The sequence below is a fragment of the Tachypleus tridentatus genome, chromosome 11 (assembly GCF_004210375.1).
Source record: "Tachypleus tridentatus isolate NWPU-2018 chromosome 11, ASM421037v1, whole genome shotgun sequence".
Classification (NCBI taxonomy): domain Eukaryota; kingdom Metazoa; phylum Arthropoda; class Merostomata; order Xiphosura; family Limulidae; genus Tachypleus; species Tachypleus tridentatus.
This window is the reverse complement of record NC_134835.1, coordinates 90,917,224-90,940,035: the sequence shown is the minus strand read 5'-3', so window position 1 is coordinate 90,940,035 and position 22,812 is coordinate 90,917,224. Positions and strand designations below refer to the sequence as shown.

At 33.4% G+C, this 22,812-nt stretch overlaps 1 protein-coding gene across 1 annotated transcript in view; it reads left to right on the top strand.

Moving 5' to 3' along the window:
• Positions 1–22,812, top strand: part of Hel89B (histone acetyltransferase 1) — a 119,354-nt gene that overhangs the window by 5,858 nt on the left and 90,684 nt on the right. The window contains exons 2-3 of the mRNA XM_076468556.1: positions 12,851–12,956; positions 18,251–18,374. Of these exons, the coding sequence (XP_076324671.1) occupies positions 12,946–12,956; positions 18,251–18,374 (135 nt within the window). The 5' untranslated portion in view covers positions 12,851–12,945. The remainder of the gene's footprint in view (positions 1–12,850; positions 12,957–18,250; positions 18,375–22,812) is intronic.

Below are 22,812 nucleotides of genomic sequence, written 5' to 3'. Positions count from 1 at the left end.
AATCCTACTTCTGTCAAAAGTTTTGAAAATGTTTGAGTGTCATCTGTGAAATGCATATAATCAATGCTTCCCCATCTTCAATTTTAGTTTCATGGTAGATTGAAGTAATGATTGTTTATGAAATCTAATTCATCCTAAAATCATGATTTGATGAATGATTTATTAATTTCAATTATAAGGTACTTTGTCTTAAATTTCTTAATGTTTTCTTTATTGGTGAGCTGTGAAAGAATTATCATCTACTAAAAATCTATATTTCAGTCTTTTTTTCTTCTTATTAAATCTGTTGACCTCTCGGTGTGGAATCCTGTACGTGGTGAGGGGACCTCCCAGGGAAGGTTCTGTTCTTTCAGTTTGCCTTCTCAGGGATCTAAACATCCACCTACGTATTTGCTGTGCGTGGCGACCTGTGAAGGGGAGGAGAGGATCCTGGTGGTTGAGGGATTTAACCCTAACACACCACTTTAGCCTTGAATTCCTGTAGATGGGCGGCCTTCGGGTGGCCTCCCTTAGGTCAACTGGCTGGTCCACTTGGGCTAGAGTCAACCAAGTACAAGTGTTGGAAGTTCTCAACGTGTACCTGCCACCAACAAGGCAGGTTATCTAATTTGCAGGGTATGACCATACATTCCAAACCCACTCTGATGTTTCCAATGTTAGAGGTTCGGCCACTCAAAGACGTCATGTCGTGGTTCTCCGACATGTGCTCATTGTGGTGGCAGGACCACGATGCCTATGAGTGTGACACAGACCCACATTGTGTCAACTGCAATGGTTTTCACCCTTCCTACTTTCGTTTTTGCCCTAAATGGTTGGAGAAAGAGGTGCAGCATTTGAAAACAACTCATAACATTAGTTATCCTGAGGCTCGGAAATAGCTCTTCACCACTTCATTTCTCACATATGCTGCTGCACTTCGTTCCACAACTACAGTGGGAGTGCAGACAGATCTCTCTGTTCCTCCAAGAGAATTGTTTTGAAAACATATGAAAAGCCTTTTGACCTCCATGGTTAAAAAGGTTGATGAATCGACTTCCACACCCATCTCTGTTCCTCCCATACCTTCCAACAAACCTCAAGATCCACGTCCTTCAGTTTCAAATACAGGCATTTCTTCTGATACATCTTTTTCTCCCACCCCAAGATGCAAAACAATCATTCATTCATGTCCTCAATCACTGGAATTCCCTTTCAACAACAAAGACCTGCCCAATCAACCCAGGGCAGGATCCATGGAGGTCGATAGACCTCCTTCGAATAAGGACAGTAAGGAAAAAAGATGTGGTCGTACAGAGAAGGGTTCTCCATCCACTTTGCCTACCCATCATTAAAAATGGCCACCTTGATACAATGGAACTGTCAAGGTTTACGTTCTAATCTGGATGACATAAAAACACTGATTGCTTCCTACCATCCTGTATGTCTTTCCTTACAAGAAACATTTCTAAAAACCTGCTGATACAGTCATCATTAGGCAGTTTTCTCTGTACAGAAATGATAGGCTGTGTGATGGACGAGTTCATGGAGGTGTGGCACTATTGGTTGATCAGCATGTGCCCACCCTGTCTTTGTCACTCACCACACCTTTGGAGGCCGTAACCATCGGTGTTTCGTTGGGTCATACCATCACTGTTTGTTCTCTCTACCTGTCCCCTGGAGAGACATATGATCAATCAGACCTTGATGCTCTCGTTGAACAGTTGCCATCTCCCTTTCTAATCCTGGGGGACTTTAATGGACCTCTGGGGAAGTGCTGTTATTGATAGGAGGAATCGCTCTGTAGAGTGTATGCTCTCTGATCACAATCTTTCTCTTTTCAATACTTGTTCTTCCACTTATTTTCTTGCACTTAGTCAGTTCTTTATCACTATTGATCTCTTGGTTTGCTCCCTTTCATTATTCTCCCATTTTTCATGGAGGGTTGACAATAATCCAATAGGCAGTGATCATTTTCCTATACTTTTGAGAGAGACTGCCTGTGGTTGATGCCACCCTACCCACATGCCCCTGTGGAAACTGGATCAGGCAGACTGGTCCACTTTCACTGTTCTCGCAGAACTTGATCCTATCATGGTGAATCAGCCATCAATAGACGACTGTGTGGCAGTGGTAACTGACTGTATTATACAAGCAGCTGCTCAGTGTATTCCTAAAATCTCGACACATTTTCCACGATATCCTCGTTCGTAATTGAATCATGGTTGCCACTTGGCATGGAAGGCTCAAAAACGGGCCTGGGATACTTCCCGTAGATATCCCACACTTTCGAACCACATCTCTTTCTAACGGGCCCATGCATGTGCTAGGTGGGTAAGATGTCAATGCCAGAAGGAATCTTGATTAAGTTCACAACTAGCATATCTTCTACCACCAGTTCCAAGGTCATATGGGACAGGGCTGGAAAGGTCAGTGGACACTACAATTCTGTCCCCCTCTTGATCTTACTCTCTGATGGCCAAGAGATAGCTGATGTCCGGAGCATTGCCAATACTCTAGTTGAAAGCTTTTGCTGGGTATCTGGCACTTCTGCTTGTTCCTCCACCTTCTTGGCCATCAAGACTCGGGCAGAGGGTTCACCTCTTTCCTTTCAAACTGACTGTCTCTTTGACTATAATTGTCTCTTTACGCTGGTGGAACTGAAAATGGCCCTTCATTGGTCTGGCAGTACATATGTTGGACCTGATGATGTACACTTTGACATGCTGCGCTATATCTCTCCTGCTTCTCTTGATATTTTTCTAATTGTTTTTAACTGGATCTGGCAGGATAATGTTTTTTCCATGAGCCTGGAACCAGACTATTATCTTACCTTTCTATAAGCCTGGGAAAGATCCCAAGATTCCTTCAAACTACCATCCAATTGCTTTGACGAGCTGTCTCTGTAAGACCTTAGAGAGGATGGTTAATGCTCATCTTGTTTGGTTCCTTAAATCAAACAACCTCTCTCTCCCACCCAGTGTGGATTCCGATGACAGCACTCCACCACGGACCACCTAATTTGACTTGAAACATCAATCAGAGAAGCCTTTGTCAAATGACATCTTGTATCAATATTCTTTGACATCAAGAAGGCTTATGACACAACATGGAGGTATGGCATTTTGCGAGACCTCTACATATATGGGTTACATGGCCATTTACCCATGTTTATTAAATATTTTTTAATTGACAGGAGATTCTAAGTTTGTGTGGGTTCGACACTTTCCCATTCTTTTGTACAGGAACTTGGGGTCCCTCAGGGCTGTGTTTTGTGTGTCATACTTTTCAGTATAAAGATAAATGCTATCACTGAACAATTCCCTCTAACTGTTGTGAATGGGCTCCATGTCGACAACTTTCACATCTTGTGTCAGTCATTGAACATGAGTTATATTGAGCGGCAACTACAAACCGCCCTCAATCGTGTACTGAAGTGGACTAAGGCAAACAGCTTTAATTTTTTCTATCTAAAACTGTTTGTTTGCACTTTTTCTGCCAACGGGGTATTCACCATGATCCTGAACTCCGTATTGGTGAAGTTTCTCTGCCAGTGGTCCCTGAGACCAAGTTCTTGGAGCTTATCTTTGACCGTAAGCTGACCTTTACACCACACTTAAAGCAGCTATGGGTCAAATGCACAAGAGCACTGAACATACTCTGTGTCCTCTTTACTTCCAGTTGGGGAGAGGATTAATGTTCTGTGTTAAAGATATATCGTGCTCTTATTTGATCAAAACTTGATTATGGATCAGTGGTCTATGGCTCTGCCAGACCCTCGGCTTTAAAGATGTTGGACCCCATTCATCATCAAGGACTTCCATTCTGCACTGGGGCTTTCTGCACCTCCCCAGTTCAAAGCTTATAAGTAGAATCTCATGAACCTTCTCTGCACCTTCGCCGTTTGCAACTGTCTTTACTCTATTCTTCGAAACTTTGTTCCTTACCAAAGCATCCCACCTGGGGTTGTGTTTTCTTTCCTCAGTGGACCATACTTTTTCAGAAAAGACAATCTGCCATTGCTCCTTTTGGCCTTTGCATCCAGGGGCAATTGGATGAATTGGGTCTGTCCTTGGATAACATTGCAGAATCCACTGGTCTGCCCATCCCACCATGGCTTATTATAGCCCCCAAATGTGACCTTTCTTTAAGTCATCTGAAAAAGGCAGATACTCCCGATTGCAGTACTCTCTTTTATTTACTGAACATCTTTCAAACAATCATTCCATTCCAATTTATATGGATGGTTCCAAATCAGGTAATTCTGTGGGCTCTGCCATGGTTTGTTGCGGTTTGGTGGTTGTGCACAGAATCCCCTCTACAGCTTTTGTGTTCACTGCTGAACTGTACGTCATACCTCTTGCCCTGGATCATATTGAAGCTGAGCAGTACTCCAATTGCTCTATTTATACTGACTTGATTAGTTCTCTACTGGCCCTGGAATTGCTTCACATTGGCTCACACCCTGTTCTTGTTGATATTCAAAACAGACTGGCCCATTTCTCATTAACATCTACTTCTATCCAGTTTTTCTGGATACCAGGCCATGTTGGTATTCATGGGAATGAGCTTGCAGACATGACAGCTAAATCTATCTGCTCTGGCACTGTCACCACTGTGCCTATTCCGTACATGGACAATGGTCCTGTATTCAAGGCTCGGCTTCATGGCAGCAGGCAGTCAGCTTGGAGTGAGCAACGTGACAACAAGCTTTTTCAAATAAAACCATATTGGCCATCTAGCTTCCATAAGGTTTGGAAGGAGGAATTTGTTCTAATTAGACTATGCATTGGTCACAGTTTTTTAACTCATTGTTTTCTTTTAAAACGGCACTGTTTTAAACATGTTTTGTCCCAGGTTTTGTCTGTAACATTGGACAGTGTTATTGGTGATGGTGACACTGTCCACCTTGATAAAGTTTTTAGTTTTTTAATGACCATTAATCTTTTTATTCTCATTTAAATGTTGGATATTTATACATTACACCTTTTTAATTGTGGTTCCCTTTTCAGAGTCTTAATCTCTCTCGTTCAATTTGAAATTGGAAAATGGACATAACATTAAATAACTCGACACCAGGACTGGAAAGGCCAACTTCAGGTGACTAACTCTGCTGTTTGAACTATTCGTTTGAATTACCCATTAGTCGTCCTGGTGAGTTGTTATTACAGTTTTGCTGCATATCTTTTAACACTTTTATTACTTTACATTTTGGTACTGGCCATAATGACACATAACCCAGAACCAGGACTGGAAAGACCAACTTCAGGTGACTGACAGTGGTTCTTGTACTTACCTGTTAGTCTTTCTGGCAGGTTATGATCATTACCATTCTGCTACAGGAAGTCCTTTACAACTTTGTAGACTCGATGTCGACATTGGTTTTATGCCATTTTCTGTTTTTAATTGCTGTTTTGTTTTTACCTTCCTTTCCTTTTACGAATTTTACTACATTTACTTTACTTTTACCTTTTTACTGGACATTTGGCTAATTATTATTACGATTTTGCTATACGTCATTTAAAACTTTTATTATTTTACCTTTTGATAATGGCTGTTATGACACATAACCCGGAACCAGGACTGGAAAGACCAACTTCATTTGACTGACAGTTGTTCTTGTACTTACCTGTTAGTCTTTCTGGTGGGTTATGGTCGTTACCATTTTGCTAGAGAAAGTCTTTCACAACTTCTCTTACTCTGCTTTCTCTCTTAACATTGTAGACTAGGTGTCAACATTGGTTTTATGCTTTTACTGTTTTTCAATGATGTTTTGTTTTACCTTCATTTCTTTTTATGTATTTTACTACATTTAATTTATTTTTACCTTTTTATCGGACGTTTGGCACAGATAGCCTTGCTGCTTTGTGCCATAAAACACTAAATCAATCGATCAATCAAATCTTTTGAATATATACATTTTTGTATGTTACAGAAATGATTATGTGAAATGTTTCATTCAAATTTCCTCTTTTACTTTTTCTTATTGAGATGGATTTCTTGTGAGGTGAAGGGACCTTCCAGAGAAGTTTCTGTGCTTTCTTTTTACCTCCTCTTGGATCTAAACATCCACTTACATGTTTGCCGTACATGGCTACCTGTGAAGGGGAGAAGAGGATTCTGGTGGTTGAGTGGTTCAACTCTAATACACCACTTTGGCCTTGAGTTCTTCTAGACAGGTGGCCTTGGGGTGTAGCTCTCAGGGTCATTTGGGTCGTCCATTTGGTCTAGGGTCAACCGAAAACCAGCATTGGATGTTCTCAATGAGTGTTGTGGACATTGTGTCTGATACTGGTGTTTGGGTATGATGCTCATGAAACCCTGGCATTACTGCAGTGTCCTTGTTTAGCATTGTAGCGCATCCTCATTTAGGGCTCCACGGCTGGTAGGGTCAGTGTAGCATCTTTATTATGGATATCCCCATATATGAAAAAATAAATAAAAATGAAAAAAAAACAACAAACAGATTATTGGAAAATTACCATGCATGGATGACTCTACTGTACAGTCAACATCACAGTCAGAATCTATACCTCAGTTTCTAATTATCCATCCCTTATCCAAGAAATCCTTAGGGCAGATGTCCTCCTTTGTTTACTCAAGAGGGTTTAGAGAGGCTTGCTGGCTCCCCTGAGTCAGTAAAAAAGTTGCACTTTGAAGACATTTTAGTGGAAACATCTTTGCCACAACGTACCAAACTTCTCTTGAAATTGAAGGCCATAGGGGATATACCCATTGAGGTTACTCCCCATGCAACTTTGAATTCTTCCAGAGGAGTTATAATTGAGAGGGATTTAAAGAACATTCCTGAATGGGTGTGCCAAATCTCCACTCACAAAGATGGAATTGTGGCACCTACCAATGTTCTGGTATTGACATTTACATTACCACATCCTCCTGCCACAGTCAAAGCAGGTTATCTGAACTGTGAGGTACAACCATACATTCTCAACCCTCTCAGATGTTTCCAGTGTCAATGGTTCGGTTACTCAAAATCATCATATTGTGGTTCTTAAACATGTGCTCATTGTGTTGGTAAAGACCACGACACTTATGAGTGCAACCTAGAACCATGCTGTGTTAACTGTGGTGGTCCGCACCCCACTCACTCTATTTCTTGCCCTAAATGGGTAGAGTAGAAAGAGGTGCAGCACTTGAAGACTAAATAATATCTCCTACCCAGAAGCTCAAAGTGTCCCCAACTCTGTCTCGGACATATGCTACTGCACTTCATTTCACTGCCAAAGTGGGAGTACAGATGGATCTCTCTCTGCTTTCAACAAAGTTGTTTGCAAAACATCTGAAGAATCTTTTGCCTTCCATGATCAAAAGAGTTGATGAATCTACATCTTATTCCATCTCTGTCCGTGCCACTCCTTCCAGTTACTGCCCAGTTCCACTTCCTTTGGCTTTGGGTGTTTCCTTGGGTTCATCCTCTTCTGCAGCCATGAGAAGTAAAACTACTATTCATTTATGCCCTCAGTTGCTAGAATCTTTGTCTACAGACAGAGACCTGCCTACCTGACCAAGGGCAGGATCCACGAAAGTAGATAGACCTTTGTCCAATAAAGAAAAAACAAAGGTGGTCAGAAACAGAAGAACTCCCTGCCACATTCTCCTCCATGTAAATAAAAATGACCACTGATGCAGTGGAACTGTCAGGGTTTTAATTCAAATACAGTTGACATTAAGGATTTGACAGATTTTTACCATCCATTGTGCCTCTCCTTACAGGAAAGATTTTTGAAACCTGCTGATTCAGTCACCCTTCGGCAATTTTCCATGTATAAAAACTACAAGCCGTGATGGAGAAGAGCATGGTGGGGTGGGATTGATGGTTGATCAGCATGTGCCCACCCTGTTCTTGTCACTTGATACACCCTTGGAGGCTGTAACCATCCATGTTTCCTTGGGTCATACTATCAGTATTTATTCTTTCTACCTGCCTCCTGAGGAGATCTATAATCAGTCAGATCTTGATGCCCTCATTGAGCAGTGACCTTCCCCCTTTTTTACTACTGGAGGATTTTAATGGACATAATCCCCCTTGGAGGGGTGTTGATAGTGATGGGAGGGGTCATTCCATAGAGCATATGCTTTTGGATCACGACCTGTCTCTCTTCAATACTAGTTCTTATACTTATTTTCATGCATCTATCTAGTCAGTCTTTTACTGCTATTGATTTTTTTATCTGCTTCTGTTAACTTTTCTTGTACTTTTCTTGGAGGGAAAGTTAACAGTAACCCACAGAACAGTGATAATTTTTCTAACATATTTGAGAGAGGCTGGCCACCTGACTCAAGCGACAACATCTTGTTTCTGTATTTTTTACCTTTACAAAGCTTATGGTACAATGTGGAGATATAGCATCTTGAAAGACCTCCACTTGTACGGGTTGCGTGACCAATTAAACATTTTTTAATGAACTGACAGTTCCAAGTCAGTGTGGGTTCTACACTTTCTTGTTCTTTCCCTCAGAAATTTTGAGTCCATCATGGCTGTATCTTGAGTGTATCTTCACTATAAAGATTAATGCCATCAGTGGACAACTCTCTACAGTTGCAAATGGTCTTTATGTCAACTTTCATATTTCATGCCAGTCATCAAGTATGAGGTTTATCGAAGTTCACAGAGTGACTTCAGTCACTTACTGAAGTGGATCACAACAAACAGTTTTACCTTTTCTTGCTTCAAAACCATTTGCATGCACTTCTGCTGCCAACCAGGTATTCACCCAGAGCTCAAGCTCCAAATCAGAGTTGTGATTCCTATGGTTCTTGAGACAAAGTTCTTGACCATAAGCTGATCTTTATTCCACATAACAAGCAGCTGTGTGTCAAGTGTACAAGGGCACTAAACATCCTCCATGTTCTCTCTTCCACCTCTTACGGAGCAGATTGATGTTTTATGCTAAAAATCTGTTGTGCACTTATTCGATCAGACTGGACTATGGGTCTCTGATCTGTTGCTCTGCCAGGACCCCAGTCTCTAATATTCACATATTCTGACTAGACAACACATTGTTCACAGTTTTTTAACTCATTGCTTTCTTTTATCTGGTTCTGATGCACCAATGTGTGGTCTGTGTGACACTTAAGGTCACAATAGCCCACATTTTACTGTCATGTCATTGTTAAGATCAAGAGTTATGACACCAATTTAAACATATTTTCCATGTTGGGCAGCATCATTGGTGATGGTGGCATTGTCCACTTCAGTTGTTTGGTGCAGATAGCCCAGTTGCTTTGTAGCAATAAAGCTCTAATCAACCAATCACTCAACCTTTTACTTTTCATATAAAGATGTAATGTACATTCACTATAAAATAACAGGAAACTCTTTTGTATCATATTTCATAAATGTACTTTTTAAAGTCATGTTGATAACAATCTATGTGACTGACATCTTTGACCATAGGCTGAAAAATTTGGCAAGAAACCCAAATTTAAAACTTCAATATTTAAAGAACATTCATGTACGAGAAAAAATAATATTTTTAGAATTGAGGAGAATGAAGACAATTGTTGATTTTGTGAAACATATAGTTGTCTTTGTTTTACTTAGTACTGTAAAAATGGGTTTAACTAAGTAGTTTAACTAATTATATAAAATTACTTGGTTGTGCATCACCTTGACCAAAGGTAGATTTGGGAAGTTGTTGTTAAAAAAACATAATACAAATGCATTTAATTTAGATTCAATCTTAAAAATAAGCCAGTTCTCATTTGTTTCCTTTTTATAGTTTGTTACAAAGCTAATTGGGGAATTTAATGAATTTTACCTGTTTATAATCATTTCTATTCAAGATGCAGACAAGATTAATGAAATTAGAAAAGAACCTACTCTTCTATTTTTAAACTTTTATTTTGAAACTTCATATAATTCTCTGATTACTTGGTTCCAGATAGCTGTAAATAATTTATACAGCCTATAATAAAGTTTGCTCACTGTAATGTAGAGAATAACTTGGGAGAGAAAAAAAAGAAAGTTATAACTTAAGTGCTGTGATAAACTTCATTATATCTAAGCTTCTGTTTTAGTTTACCTATTTTGCAAAATGACCAATTTAATGTAAAGAAGCACAACTTTGTGTTCTTTTCAAAACTTTGAAGATAAAGAATTTTACTAAAATTATAATTTTACCTATGATTATCCTCAAAAACAACAGTTTTACCTTTAAAACTCAGATACTGTGAGCAACTACCCATAATACTTTTTTACATACACACTTGTGATGCTCTATTAATTCTAAATCTGAGTGGGCACTGCCAAGTTTCCAACAAAAAATCCAAATTCACTCATCTGATGGTGATAATGTTTGTATCTTTGACAGAAAAACAAATCCAAACCATGTTTTTATCCATCTTTTATCAATAGACTGGAAATATTTTAGGTTATAGACATTGGGAAAATAAATCTGGCAGAATTTGCAAAAAAAGACTATGGATTTAAAGAGTTAAGGTGATGTAATTAATAGTTTAAAATTTTATGTTGAAATTATACCATTTTACAAATTTTATTTTGAGTGTCACTTTCATAAAATGTTAGTCAAGTGACAATGCTTATTGGCAGAGTGCCTAACATAAAGGTCATTTGTATGATAGACTATGACAGAAAAGTAACAAAATATTAATTTTTTTAAATTAAAAATTTTAAATACACCTTTGAATATCATATATCTAAGAAAAAATATTGAATGTGTCTTCCTAATTCTATCATTTCATTTGTTGTGAATTTTAATTACAAATATAATCTATAACTGTTGGTGTGATGTTTTGAAGGTTTTTTTTGTTTTTTTAAATAAAGATATTATTCTTTTAACATGCACAAAGGTACATTGTACTACCTGAATACATGTGTAAAGAGTAATTAATAAATTACCGTGAAGTTAGGGGCATAAAGGTGTTTTACTTTTCTGACAAATACAATGTATTTAAAAAATTAACATCGTAGCACATTCAATTAACTATTTGCCTAAAATAACTTGTAATAAACAATATGGGAAGTATTTTATGATACAAGAACTGTAAGAAGTTAAAACCAGTAGTGAAGTACTGATTGTACATTTAACCATTTATTATTATTATAGGATATTAAAGAAGAATTTGGTCAGATTTTGTGTATTAATTATTTGTGGACAATTATTTTATCACCCATATTTAGAAGGTATGGAATTTAAAATTTTCAGCTTTTTTTTTATAGGAATTTGTATTTTAGGTGTTTGTATTTTTTTATTTATGGGTTTTCATTTTTCAAACTCGAAAGTAACTCTCTAATAATTTTTTTTTATTCAGATAATATTTAGCAAATAAAAGCTAAGAAAAAAACAATGTAGTTATACCAGAATTTTACACAATAACATTACAATCTATTTTTGTGTATTGAGTGCATGCGCATTATGATAAATCAGAATGTTGAAATATTTTCCCTGACTAGAAGCTTGAACCACACCCATACACTCTTTTATTTAAGGGTTATCCAGAGCACTACCTGGAAACCTTATGCCATTAATAAAAATATATCCCAGTTTCTGGATATTAGTCACACAAAGCACACTAGACCAACTGCTAAACCAAACGGGGGGAAAGATGGTTTGATTTATCACTTGCACAACTCAACAGACACTCAAATGTGGGAAGTCTACTATTTGAGATGTTAACAGATGAGCTGTTACCACTAAGTTTATTCTCACATCAGTGACTTGGAGGTATGCATTAATAGCTGTAATAACAGATTCAAGTAATTTACAGACAATATTTTTTATCTTTAAATTTCCTAAGTCAGAAGTTTGTTTTTGATTTTTTAAACAAAGATATTTATTTATTAATACATGTGTATTTCAGTATTTTATAATCAAGAAATGGAAGTTGTTTTTTGTGCATCCAATGAAACATTTTATTTGTTATCATCAAAGGAATTAAATGTGACCCAGCAAAAAATTTTGGAAAGAACCATTATAACTAAAGAATAATTTAAATTTAAAAATTAAATGTTATACAGCTACATTTCCATTTAGAAGTGTCACAGTACTTTCCCTTTATTTATTTAAGACACATAGGTTTTGTTGTTTTTATTTTCTAGAACTGTTTTAGTCAATCTAGCTATAGCTCTTGTATTTACTTGTAAGGTACAGGAAGTTATTGAAGTCTATTTCAAACAATTATTCATAAATTGTTATGCACGTTCTAAGCCTTTTCCTAAACTTTACTTTCAGAACAATTCTTTTTCCATTCTTTGATCCCTTTTATTTGTGTGTAACTACTAAACACTCAGAAGTAGGTAAATTACCACACTTTTATGATTATCATTATTTTACATTCATTTGTGTGTGTGTTTGCAAGATGTTAGCAGAATATATTACTAAAATATTTATTTTCAAGACTACATGTGACTTCAATGTTTAATGCAAGTTGTTTTTTTTAGTTGTTGAACACCTTGTACAGGTTGTTTGTGTGCACAGAGGAATTAGTAGTTTAGGTAACAAATCAAATTAATTACAAAGCTATGGAACATGATGTTAGTTTGTTACTGCGGTATCAAAATAGAATGAAATGGATAACATAATTAACATCTTATGGAAATTGTTTGGCATAAAAAGTAAACAGTGTAAAAGTATTATATTATTGTTAGACTTGTTCAGTTTCTGTAAAGTTTAAAACTTTATTTACCAAGATGGCATGGAAAAAAAAATTGTTTAAAACTGGTATCTTTTGAAAATTGACATGGAGTTTCATGTAATTGTAATGCTCAAAAAGTAACTGTATGTCACAAATTTCAGATTACACTTGTTATTATGTTGTTTTTTTGAATACAAATATTTGTGCATGTATGTTTTTTTGTTTACTAATTAAGTATGTGTATTTTTCTTTACAGAAACATTTATATAAGAAAAATGAGAAGAATGTAATGTCTTCTGTATAGTTGACCCTTGTTTTTAGTTGTTGATCTTGGCTGTTTACTTATCAGATATGACATCTAGGTATGTAGTTGTGTAACAATTGTGTATGTTGCATAAGTATTGGAAAATTAGTGTTTTATCCTGTATACATGTAGATATAGGGAACATCCCAAATTAATTGTGTTAAAACCTTTTATCTATACTATAATCGTAAGAAGATAGTAGTTGCATTAAGGCACCAATAAAATATGTGAATCAAGTACTTTACATTTTGGTGCAACCTGCTATTTGCTCACTCCATTTGTTCTGTTACAATGAATTCTATTTATTATGTATGATGTTCTCTTTTTTTAATGTGATAATGTTATTTAAAATAATGTATTCATGTAAAACTGCATTTTATTATTAATTACATGAGATCTACACATATAATTTTAAATTTTAAGCAATATATTAATTCTTTTTAGTTTCTTTGTATGTACAACAATATTTCATAATGTTGGATAGTTGCTAATGGATTAATTTTGTTAGTGTTGCTGATCCATATACTTTTCCAATTCTGATAAAAATATTTTTAATGAAAGAACATGAACATCTATTTTTCATGAGTATTTTATTGATATACTTTATAATGTAAAGATATTTGATATAATTTGTAAACATTATTTTCAGTTGGTTGACACTGTTACTAAATATGTAGCACATGCTTTTGTGTCTGAAATAATTTTATTATAATGAAATGTCAGGAGATTCTTGAGTAGCAAGCAAATTTATTGGCATTATTTTTATTTTTAATGATTATTCTTTTGATATTGTTTAGGTTATTTCAAGAATATTGGGTTTGTTCAGATGTATTTTACAACATTACCAATGTTTGTTCCAAGAGTAGTGAATTTGATTTGCTGATTATTGAAATTTTCGTGCTTATTATATGTATTTAAGCTGTGAAAAGTTCTGAAGAATAATGCATCTAAAAATTCTAAAGTTAGGTCATTATGAATCATGAAATTAAAATGTTTAAAGAGTATGTTCTAAAAGTCATTCAGCAATGGAGCTAACTAATTTCAGGAATCATGCTATGAAATTGGCTTCATTGTCATTAGAATTGAGTGATTAGTGATATATGCTAATCAGTTATGTTCAGTTGATTAGTTCATTGCTCTTAAAACCATGGTATGCAAGTGAAATGGTACATTTCAAAATTTAATTTAAATCAAGTCATAGTCTATAATTCAATTGTTATTTTTTATATAGGTTTTCATTTCTTAAGTCAGAAGAAATTGTTAATAACAAAATGCTAAACATCCTTTTTTCTGTAACAATTAAGGTTCTTTTGTTTTATTGATCAGTTTGTATTGTGACTACCATACAATGTCTGCAATGATTAATAGATTAAAAACAAATTTCAGGACTTAACAAGCTATAATATAAAATAAGAACTTTACACCTTTTTGATGTGCTGAGATATTAATATATTTAGCAAGCCTATTACAGTGTTCTGGCCCACTACTACATTCTTTTTTAACCTCTTGTTTATTCCTGAGTATTTCTAGAAAGTACATGATTATAGCATATAGAAAGAGCACATTTGAAACTAGTTAAACCAGACAGTCATTTGTAATTGTGAAAAACCAGAATTTAATGTTACTGGAAATATCAAAATCTGTTGACTATGTTGCTGCTGTGAACAGAAATGAGAATTTTTTTTAACCCACATATAGTTTCATTAGTTAGGGATCCAGATAAGTTAGTGATTTTGGGTGTACCATTATAGTAGTTTGATACTTTTTTTTTTTTTTGGTTTTGTAAAATGCATCTTTCAAATCTTCAAAAAGTAATTTGTTTTCCCCTCCACTTGAGAGAATAAACAAGGCTTACAGCAAGGCTTAGCAAGTATGATGCATGAGTGTAAATTTATTTTGAAACATTGTAAGTGATAAAAATCTTGTTTTTCTATGTTTTTATTTATTGTTCTATGTTTTCAGAATAATGGCTAAAAATTAAGCATTTATGAGTAAATAGTAATAATGTATGTACATGTTCATAACCACTTATACACTGTACACCTATACTACTAAATTCAACCAATCAGGGAGGATAACTAACATTCAAGTACCTACCAAGATTATTGGATGAGGCCAGACTTTTTACAAAGTCACAATACATTTCCTCATAGTTTTAATACTTTAGACAATTTTCTTTGCAACCATCGTACTACAAACAATCAAAGAAGCCCTAATATTATAGTTTATTTTACCTAATGTAACCTTAATTAACCTGAAGAAATCTCTATTTCACATACATTTGAGTTGAATTTATAGTCGTAAATGAAGAATAAACATGGAAAACAAGAAAAAGTACTTACTTGAGTATTTGGTATTGCTTGTTGTCAATTGCTGATGACAGTTAATAGTACTTTTTTTATACTAATGGTAATAATGCATTAAGAAATTTTTATTTAATTAAATTATGCACCAAAGAACATAGATTAGTGACTGCATAAAGCAGAGAATTTCCTCTAACAATCACAATTTTTCTGGCTTTCTAACTATGCAACAGGAGCTGTTGCAAATTTATCCAAGTCAGCCATTCTGATTCCCATAGGAACCAAAGTTGCATTATAAGTGAACTGGATGCTTATGTATTCAGAATGCTACCTAATACAATATGTCATTTGATGGATTAAAAACCTCGACTTTCTGTTGGTTATACACAATACAGAATTAAAATGTAAGCGAGATTAACAAATGAAACAGAGGATGTGACAGGTGAGTTATAGTAGCACGAGAGTGATTTTCTGTTTGATAGCTAATTAATCAAACAAAATTGAAGACTATGAAAATTGTGGTTTGTCTAAGCAATGACAGTTTTATATTGAGTAATTTATATTTAATTTTGTAATTTCTTGGGGAATGGGGGTGGATAAAATTAAGGTGAGAAAATACCTAGAGAATATGTGTTAGGTGAGTCACATTAGGGGACTCAGGATTTTTTAAAAATATTGCCTTATAAAGTTAAGAAACTAATTGTTAATATGAACAAAAAGTAGTTTAATAAAAGTTTGAATGTAAGACACTAAAACCTTGCATCATGTGTAGTAAAGGATACCTGTGGTGAGAGGGTTAATGTGTCAGTCTTAATTCTCTAAGCAAGTCTGAAATAAAAATGTTGACAATACAAATTACATTAAGCTAATACTTTAAGTTTTTTAATATATTTTTTTTTTGAAATGCTAGAGACTTTAAGATAATTAGTTGTAATTTAATTCTTGCTGCACTGGGGTACAGTGATCCAGTATGAGAGGAATTGGCTTTACACTTTCTTACACCTGTAAGATGTACATACATGTGTAAAGAGAATGAAATTATTAAAAGTAAAGTATTACTTACCTGTTTGTGTGATTAAATTTCTGTTATTGAAAATATTATATATTCTAGGTAAATTTTCTGTATATATTTTATTAGTGCTGAATGAAGATTTATGATGAATCCAGTCAAATGGCTTAATATTCTGTATTGTTTACCTGTTAACAAGAGATATGATATTTCATCTTACTAGTTATATAACTAGGAACAGGAGCAACAATAAGGAAACGTAATTGTGTAAATTCCATTGAGGTAAGGCAAGCTGGATCACATGAAAAGATAATTGTTCCCAAGATTTTATTCTTGATTGTGGAAAGAAAAAAGTAACTAAAATTTGTAAGTTCACAGTATAAAAAGATTAATATTTTATAAATTTTAAAGGTTCATTAGTGAAATTAAAATTATTTAATTTAGTTTAGCAGTATGGAGCTGCAATAATTTAATTTTCTTCATACAGTTCTACATAGATAAAAATTGTAATATTCAGTTTATAAATACATGGTAAGCTTCAAATGATTTAGGATTAATTAGTCTAGAAGGTAGTGTAATTAGAAATTGTTGCATGTTATGTAATTAGATGAATATATTTAAGTGTCATTATTTTGACAATTAGCAAAGATCCTCTGGGCACTGATTATACAGGTATAACAAACTTGTGTATGTTCATCATTTATCTTTATGTTTGTCCAGTACAAATATTTGAGTTAAACATTTAAAAATTAATATCAATTTATATATGTTCTCATACTAAAGTATTGGCATTATTGTTGCTGCAGTTTACAGTTTATTCATAGTTATTTCCTTTGATTACAACTCTGGTAGATATTTGATGTCACTTAGCTTTTGAATTGTAGATTGGGTGAAGGTGTTTAAGTAATCTGGTGTTGTGTTTCAACTGAAACTGAATATGCTGTTTTAACAGTAATAATTCAGTTTTTATAATTAAATCTTAGATGACCTCATCCTAAATTTGATTGTTGATACAGTTTATCATGACTGATAAGTGCCCATGGTGTAGATGCTTAAATATTTTTGTATAAGAAGCAGGAATAAAAGTTGGGTGTTATAAATTATTAATATTTTCATATTCTTCCCTTGGTTGTTTGACAAAGGCTTGTTGTCTTCAATTCTGTCTAGTTATCAGGTGGTCTGGTTGAACACCTTCCATTTAGTTTTGTCTTCCCTTGTTATTTACATTCTTTTCAATCATTCGTTTAGGTTTGGTTTTTATGTTTTGCACCTAAACTGGCCCCTTCACCTTTATAAGGTGGGATTCTAGTTTTGTATGAAAGGAGTCAAGACTATATCAGAAGTTGACATTTTTCTTACACTGAAAATGTATTTCAGATACATACTTACCTTCTCTCACACTTTTCACCTTTTCTCACTACAGCTAGTGTTTCTATTTTAGATCCTAATGAATTTTGAAACTGAAGGTTGAGCAGGAATAAAGGTGACAAAATGCTATTGGTGGAAAGTAGTCACATAATATGTATGTGTTCAGAAATGGCATGAAATTGGTTTGGTACATAGACTGGGGTGCCGATCACAAAATTTTTTATTTTTTATTCATTATAAGAAAAAAATATTAACTTTTAAATCCTTCCAATAAGAAAGGAATGCCATTCCCCACATCTCACAGAGATCATTTGTAGAGAATGTGACTAAATGTGTAAGATTACTTCATTTATAAATGCATTTTACAAAAACATTCTTTTACTATCTTCACACTTCCACCATAACAGACACAATTCTGATAGTAGCTGTACTAATATTTTATTGCTTCCTGTGCCCATGTATTACAGTGCATTTAAGCCCTCCAGAAATTTTGTGCCAATCTGTCTTTATTTTTTAATTGAGTATACATCTTTTCCACTTGGAACCGAGTTATTGCAGCTCTCAAAACTCTTTTTTATCTATTACTTCAAAGCTTTTTCTAAATGTTGATAACAAGACAATTTGCAAGGTATAAGAATATTTTTAGTATATGATTTTGTTTTTCATGCACAGATTGGATCGCCTTTTCCTTCTCTTGGATACTGGTTCCTCTCCTGTCACAAGGAAAGCTGCAGCTTTACAACTTGGGGATGTACAAAAACTTCATCCTCACGAACTGCACAACTTGTTGGCCAAAGTAGGTGTACGAGTTTTTGTTGGTTAGAGCTGTGCAGTTAGAAAGATTTGCTAAAAAATTAATCATTTGGCTTATTAACATTCATATGATGGATTATTCTCATGAGATGTTTAAACAAAGAACAAAAAAATGAAAAATGTTTTTTCATTTGAGTTGATCAAAATTCTGATATTCCAATTCATATTTTGATACACGTGGTATAAAGAAAATAGATATCCCACTTTTCATTTTACTTAACAAGCAAACATAATGCTGATATTTCAACTGCTTGGATGTTTGGAATAATTGGAAACTAATTTTGATTAGTTGCTTTTTTTTTTTTTTGTGAAACTAATTGATTAAACTAAATAAACTTGGTATGATAAGAAATACTAATGAAAAAATCATAAAAGCAATACTTTTGTAAATAGTTAGAGTAATTAAAAATATTAATTTTGCATGGGTGATTATTTTGGTAACAACAATCAATTTAATCATGATTTTGATTGGTTATTTTGCAGGACACTGATTGATATAATGTTGTGTAATTCATGTAAATTATATCAAGTTAATCACAATGTTCTGTTGTTGTTATCCATAATGCTTCTTCAAGGAACATTTTCTTTTGGACAAGTAATTGATTTTTAAATATGAAACAGTAAAAAATGCTGAAATTTTGTTTTGAAAAAGAATTTGCTTTGAAAGCTATATTACTTATAGCAAAATATAACAAAAGAACCATTTGGTACTTTGTTTTAATACTTGTAATAGAATAAAGCAAAAAATGTCATAATAAACATTTATCAAATAATTGATTTTTAAAGATATGATATTTTTACTTGTAGCAAGAAATAAGAACAAAGGAAATATGTAAAGAACATTTTAGGACAGTATGTTAACATTTTGAGTTTCATATGGATTGCTTCTGACTTCCATCTAGTTCTGTGGGCATCTGTTTGTGCTATTAATTAATAATCATAGTATTCATACCTCAGTGAAAATAAATTTAAAGTGAATATTTAGTTTCAAAAATTAATTTTTTAGGAAATACTGCACATGAAAATGTTTGAATTGTACTCTTTAATCATACACAACTCATTGTATCCAAATGATTCAATTTACATAGTGCAAAATTTTTATAAATTTTACTGATACAAACTACATTTTTATGTATTAAAAGTAGTACTGAATAATAATACTAAGTAACACAAATTTTGTTCCTGGATAGTATGTGTTATTTCTTAATTGCTTATGTTGTAAAAGTACATAAAATGGCCATTATTTCCTTCAAACTCCCCGACAATTTTAGCAGATGCTGTCACAGAGTACTTTTTCACTCTTGTCTTGATAAATTGCCCACATACACAGCAGAATGCATCTGGAGAATGCATGGAGCTTTTTGCTTCTATCTGTGATAAAGTCAGATAGGTCTGTGTTCACTTAGACAGATAGAACAAAACTGAAGTGGTGAGTGGTGAGCCCCTGTATATATATATATTACTGAGGAAAGTTCTAGAAAATTCTAAAAGGTTCTTGAAAATTCTCATAAGTTCTACAACATTCTAGAACGTTCTTGAAAATTCTTGCAAGTTCAAGAAAATTCTCTGTGAGCTACTCAGCACTGAATCTACCTGGAATGTTGTGGAAAATGGGTAAATTTGAAAATTTTATTATCTAGTTAACAAAAGCAGAGTTTGAAGAGAAAAATAGGTCTTTTCCATTTTCATTAGACATAACCAAATGGGAAATAACACTTCCTGCCCAACAACAAGAAAAAGTAAAAATTTTGTTATGTAGTGCAATAATAATAGTTTTTTTTATGAACTCTGGCTTCTCAGTACTACATTTAAAAATTACTTCAATAAAGATATAATCAAACCCTCACATACAGTCCTCGTGGCCTCTTTGTGAGGAGCATACTTTTCTTTAAAATTTTGTTCTGTTATAAAGAAATGGTTGTTGAACATATGATAGCTATTTTTCTAATTTTCTGAATTTTTAATATCCAAAGTGTGAATATTTTAATGGATGTTTTGTTTGTGGTCCTATTAATAGATGATGCAGTAGTTTTAGTTACATACTTAGATACTAACGTACAAGCTGTGTCCATTTTATAAAGATGATAATTTGGACTTTATGTAGGTTCTTCATCAATTCTGAGAACTTAATAAAGAAAAGTTCTGTATACATGGACTGTATCATGTCTGTAGAGAAAACAGAAAAGAATGGTAGTATTCAGTTGGATTAGAAAAATGCAATTTGGCTTAATTAGAACTGGACAGAATTGGAACTCATTTTCAGAGGCATGTTATCATGGTTCTAATCTCATGCACTGATTTAAAAACCAAGGTTGAACTGCTATCCTTACAGTCATCAGGTATTACCATTCTTTTTGAGCTTTTTCTCAGGTTAATGTTATTGTTCATGCATGTAGAACTTTTGAATTAACTCCTCAGATGTAATGAAAAATTCAGCATAAAGTTCTTAAATATCATCTCTGAAACTAGACAAAAGGCAGAAGTCTGTATGAAACTATTCAACAGGAGGCATTAACATTGTCTTTAAATAATAGAATGAAGCAAAAAAAAACCATTGTTTTTATATTTTATTTTCTCAAAGATTTTATTTCTCAAGATATCATTTTAAGAGTTGTAACAAAAAGGAAACGGAAATATTTAGAGCCTTGTTTTGTCATATTTTTGATGTTAATATTTAATAGAATAACACAATTTATGAGCAGTATGTTTATTTTGGACTTTTAATAATAACTCAATTATAACAAAAAATTGAAAGGAGATGCTATCTGTTTGCATCTTTTTAGACAAAAATTGTGGATCAAAACAAATTTATGATCAGTTTAGAATGGAACTTTATTCCTACAAGGTTTTCTTCATTAAATATATAGTTTGCAACATGTAGAGACATCAGTTTACATGATATATTTCTATTTAAGTTGCTTACTGCATACACACTACCTAAGTTGTCAAAGTGCACACTGTAGGGTCAGTAATTGTTAACAAAAAGAAAAACACTTATTTATTTACTGTATAATCAGGCTTGTTAAGGTGCTGTGTTAAAATGTATTATTAATAAGTAATGAAAATGAACAATAATCACAATATATGAAAATATGATGCATAGTTTCATTATAAACTTTATACAGTACTATATTAATTAGTACAATATAAGGCTGGGTGTGGTTAATGTCTCAGTCTTCAGAATAGGAGATCTAACGTGTGTAGCAATGTTGCTGAATATACCTCACATTTTTCTTTTGCTGTGGGTTTATTATAAGTCTGATATACAATCCCATTATCAAGTTCAAAGTTCTTTGGTTAGGGAGCCCAGTTAACTGATCACTTTCCTTGAGATAAGTACTTCAAAACTAGGGACATCTATGAATGAACTTGAGTGGCCTCTGATTTGGCTGTAAGTCACATTCATGTTGAAGTTATTTTTTAACTTGACAGTATCATTACCAGTATGATGTAATGTTATTTTGTATATCATATTATAAAACTTCATAATTGATGTATAAAATATGTTAATGGCTTCATAGTTAGGGAGATGAAAAAAACAAAAAACATTTTGGAAAGAACTCTGAAATATATGTTATTCTTACTTCTTCAGCATAACTGTTGTAATGGATTTAATATTATATACTTGTGTCAATATCTGTGTTTGTTTCAGTTTAATATATATTTAGAAATGCATAAAACTTGTAGTGTTAAATATGTATTATGAAATTCCTGCTAATTCTCTACATATGTAGAAGATTTTTTAGAGTAAGAATCAACAATATACTCTGTGTGTAAGTAAAATAGTAAAGGTTGCCATTATTATTGCTAGCTTAAAATTTGAAATCTTGACTAATGATTATAAAAACTAGCCATCGAAACATGTGGAAAGAGAGTTTAATATTGTTGGCTTGCTACAGTTGGTATACTATAAACCTCAGACACTATAACTTTGATTAATATTTTTTAATCGGGTAAGTACACATGCTTGAGCAGGAACATTTATAAATTTTGAGCATTACAAACGGTTTAACTTCAGTGAATTAACATGGATGTTAGTATTTTATAAGGACATTATGTATCTTTTGTGAAAAACTCGTGTGAGCAGCAAGAGATAGCTTACCTGTTAAGTGAACTATACCAATATCAACATAAAATTAATTTGTTCATTATGAACCTTTGATAAAATATTCAATTCCAGACCAGAGAGAAACTCAGTATTGTTTGTAAGGCTGTAAAACTTGTATATAAATCATTATATGTAAAACTGTTTGTAATAACCATTATTATAAATTGTATTGTTGTTTGTACATTAAAGTGTAATTGTGTTAAGAAAAAAAAATGTTTATCAATCTTGTTGGCAAATACCATAAATTTGATACATCTTGACATTCAATTAACTTCTAAGTTTCAGTTTGTGGCTATTTGAAATTTTAATACAT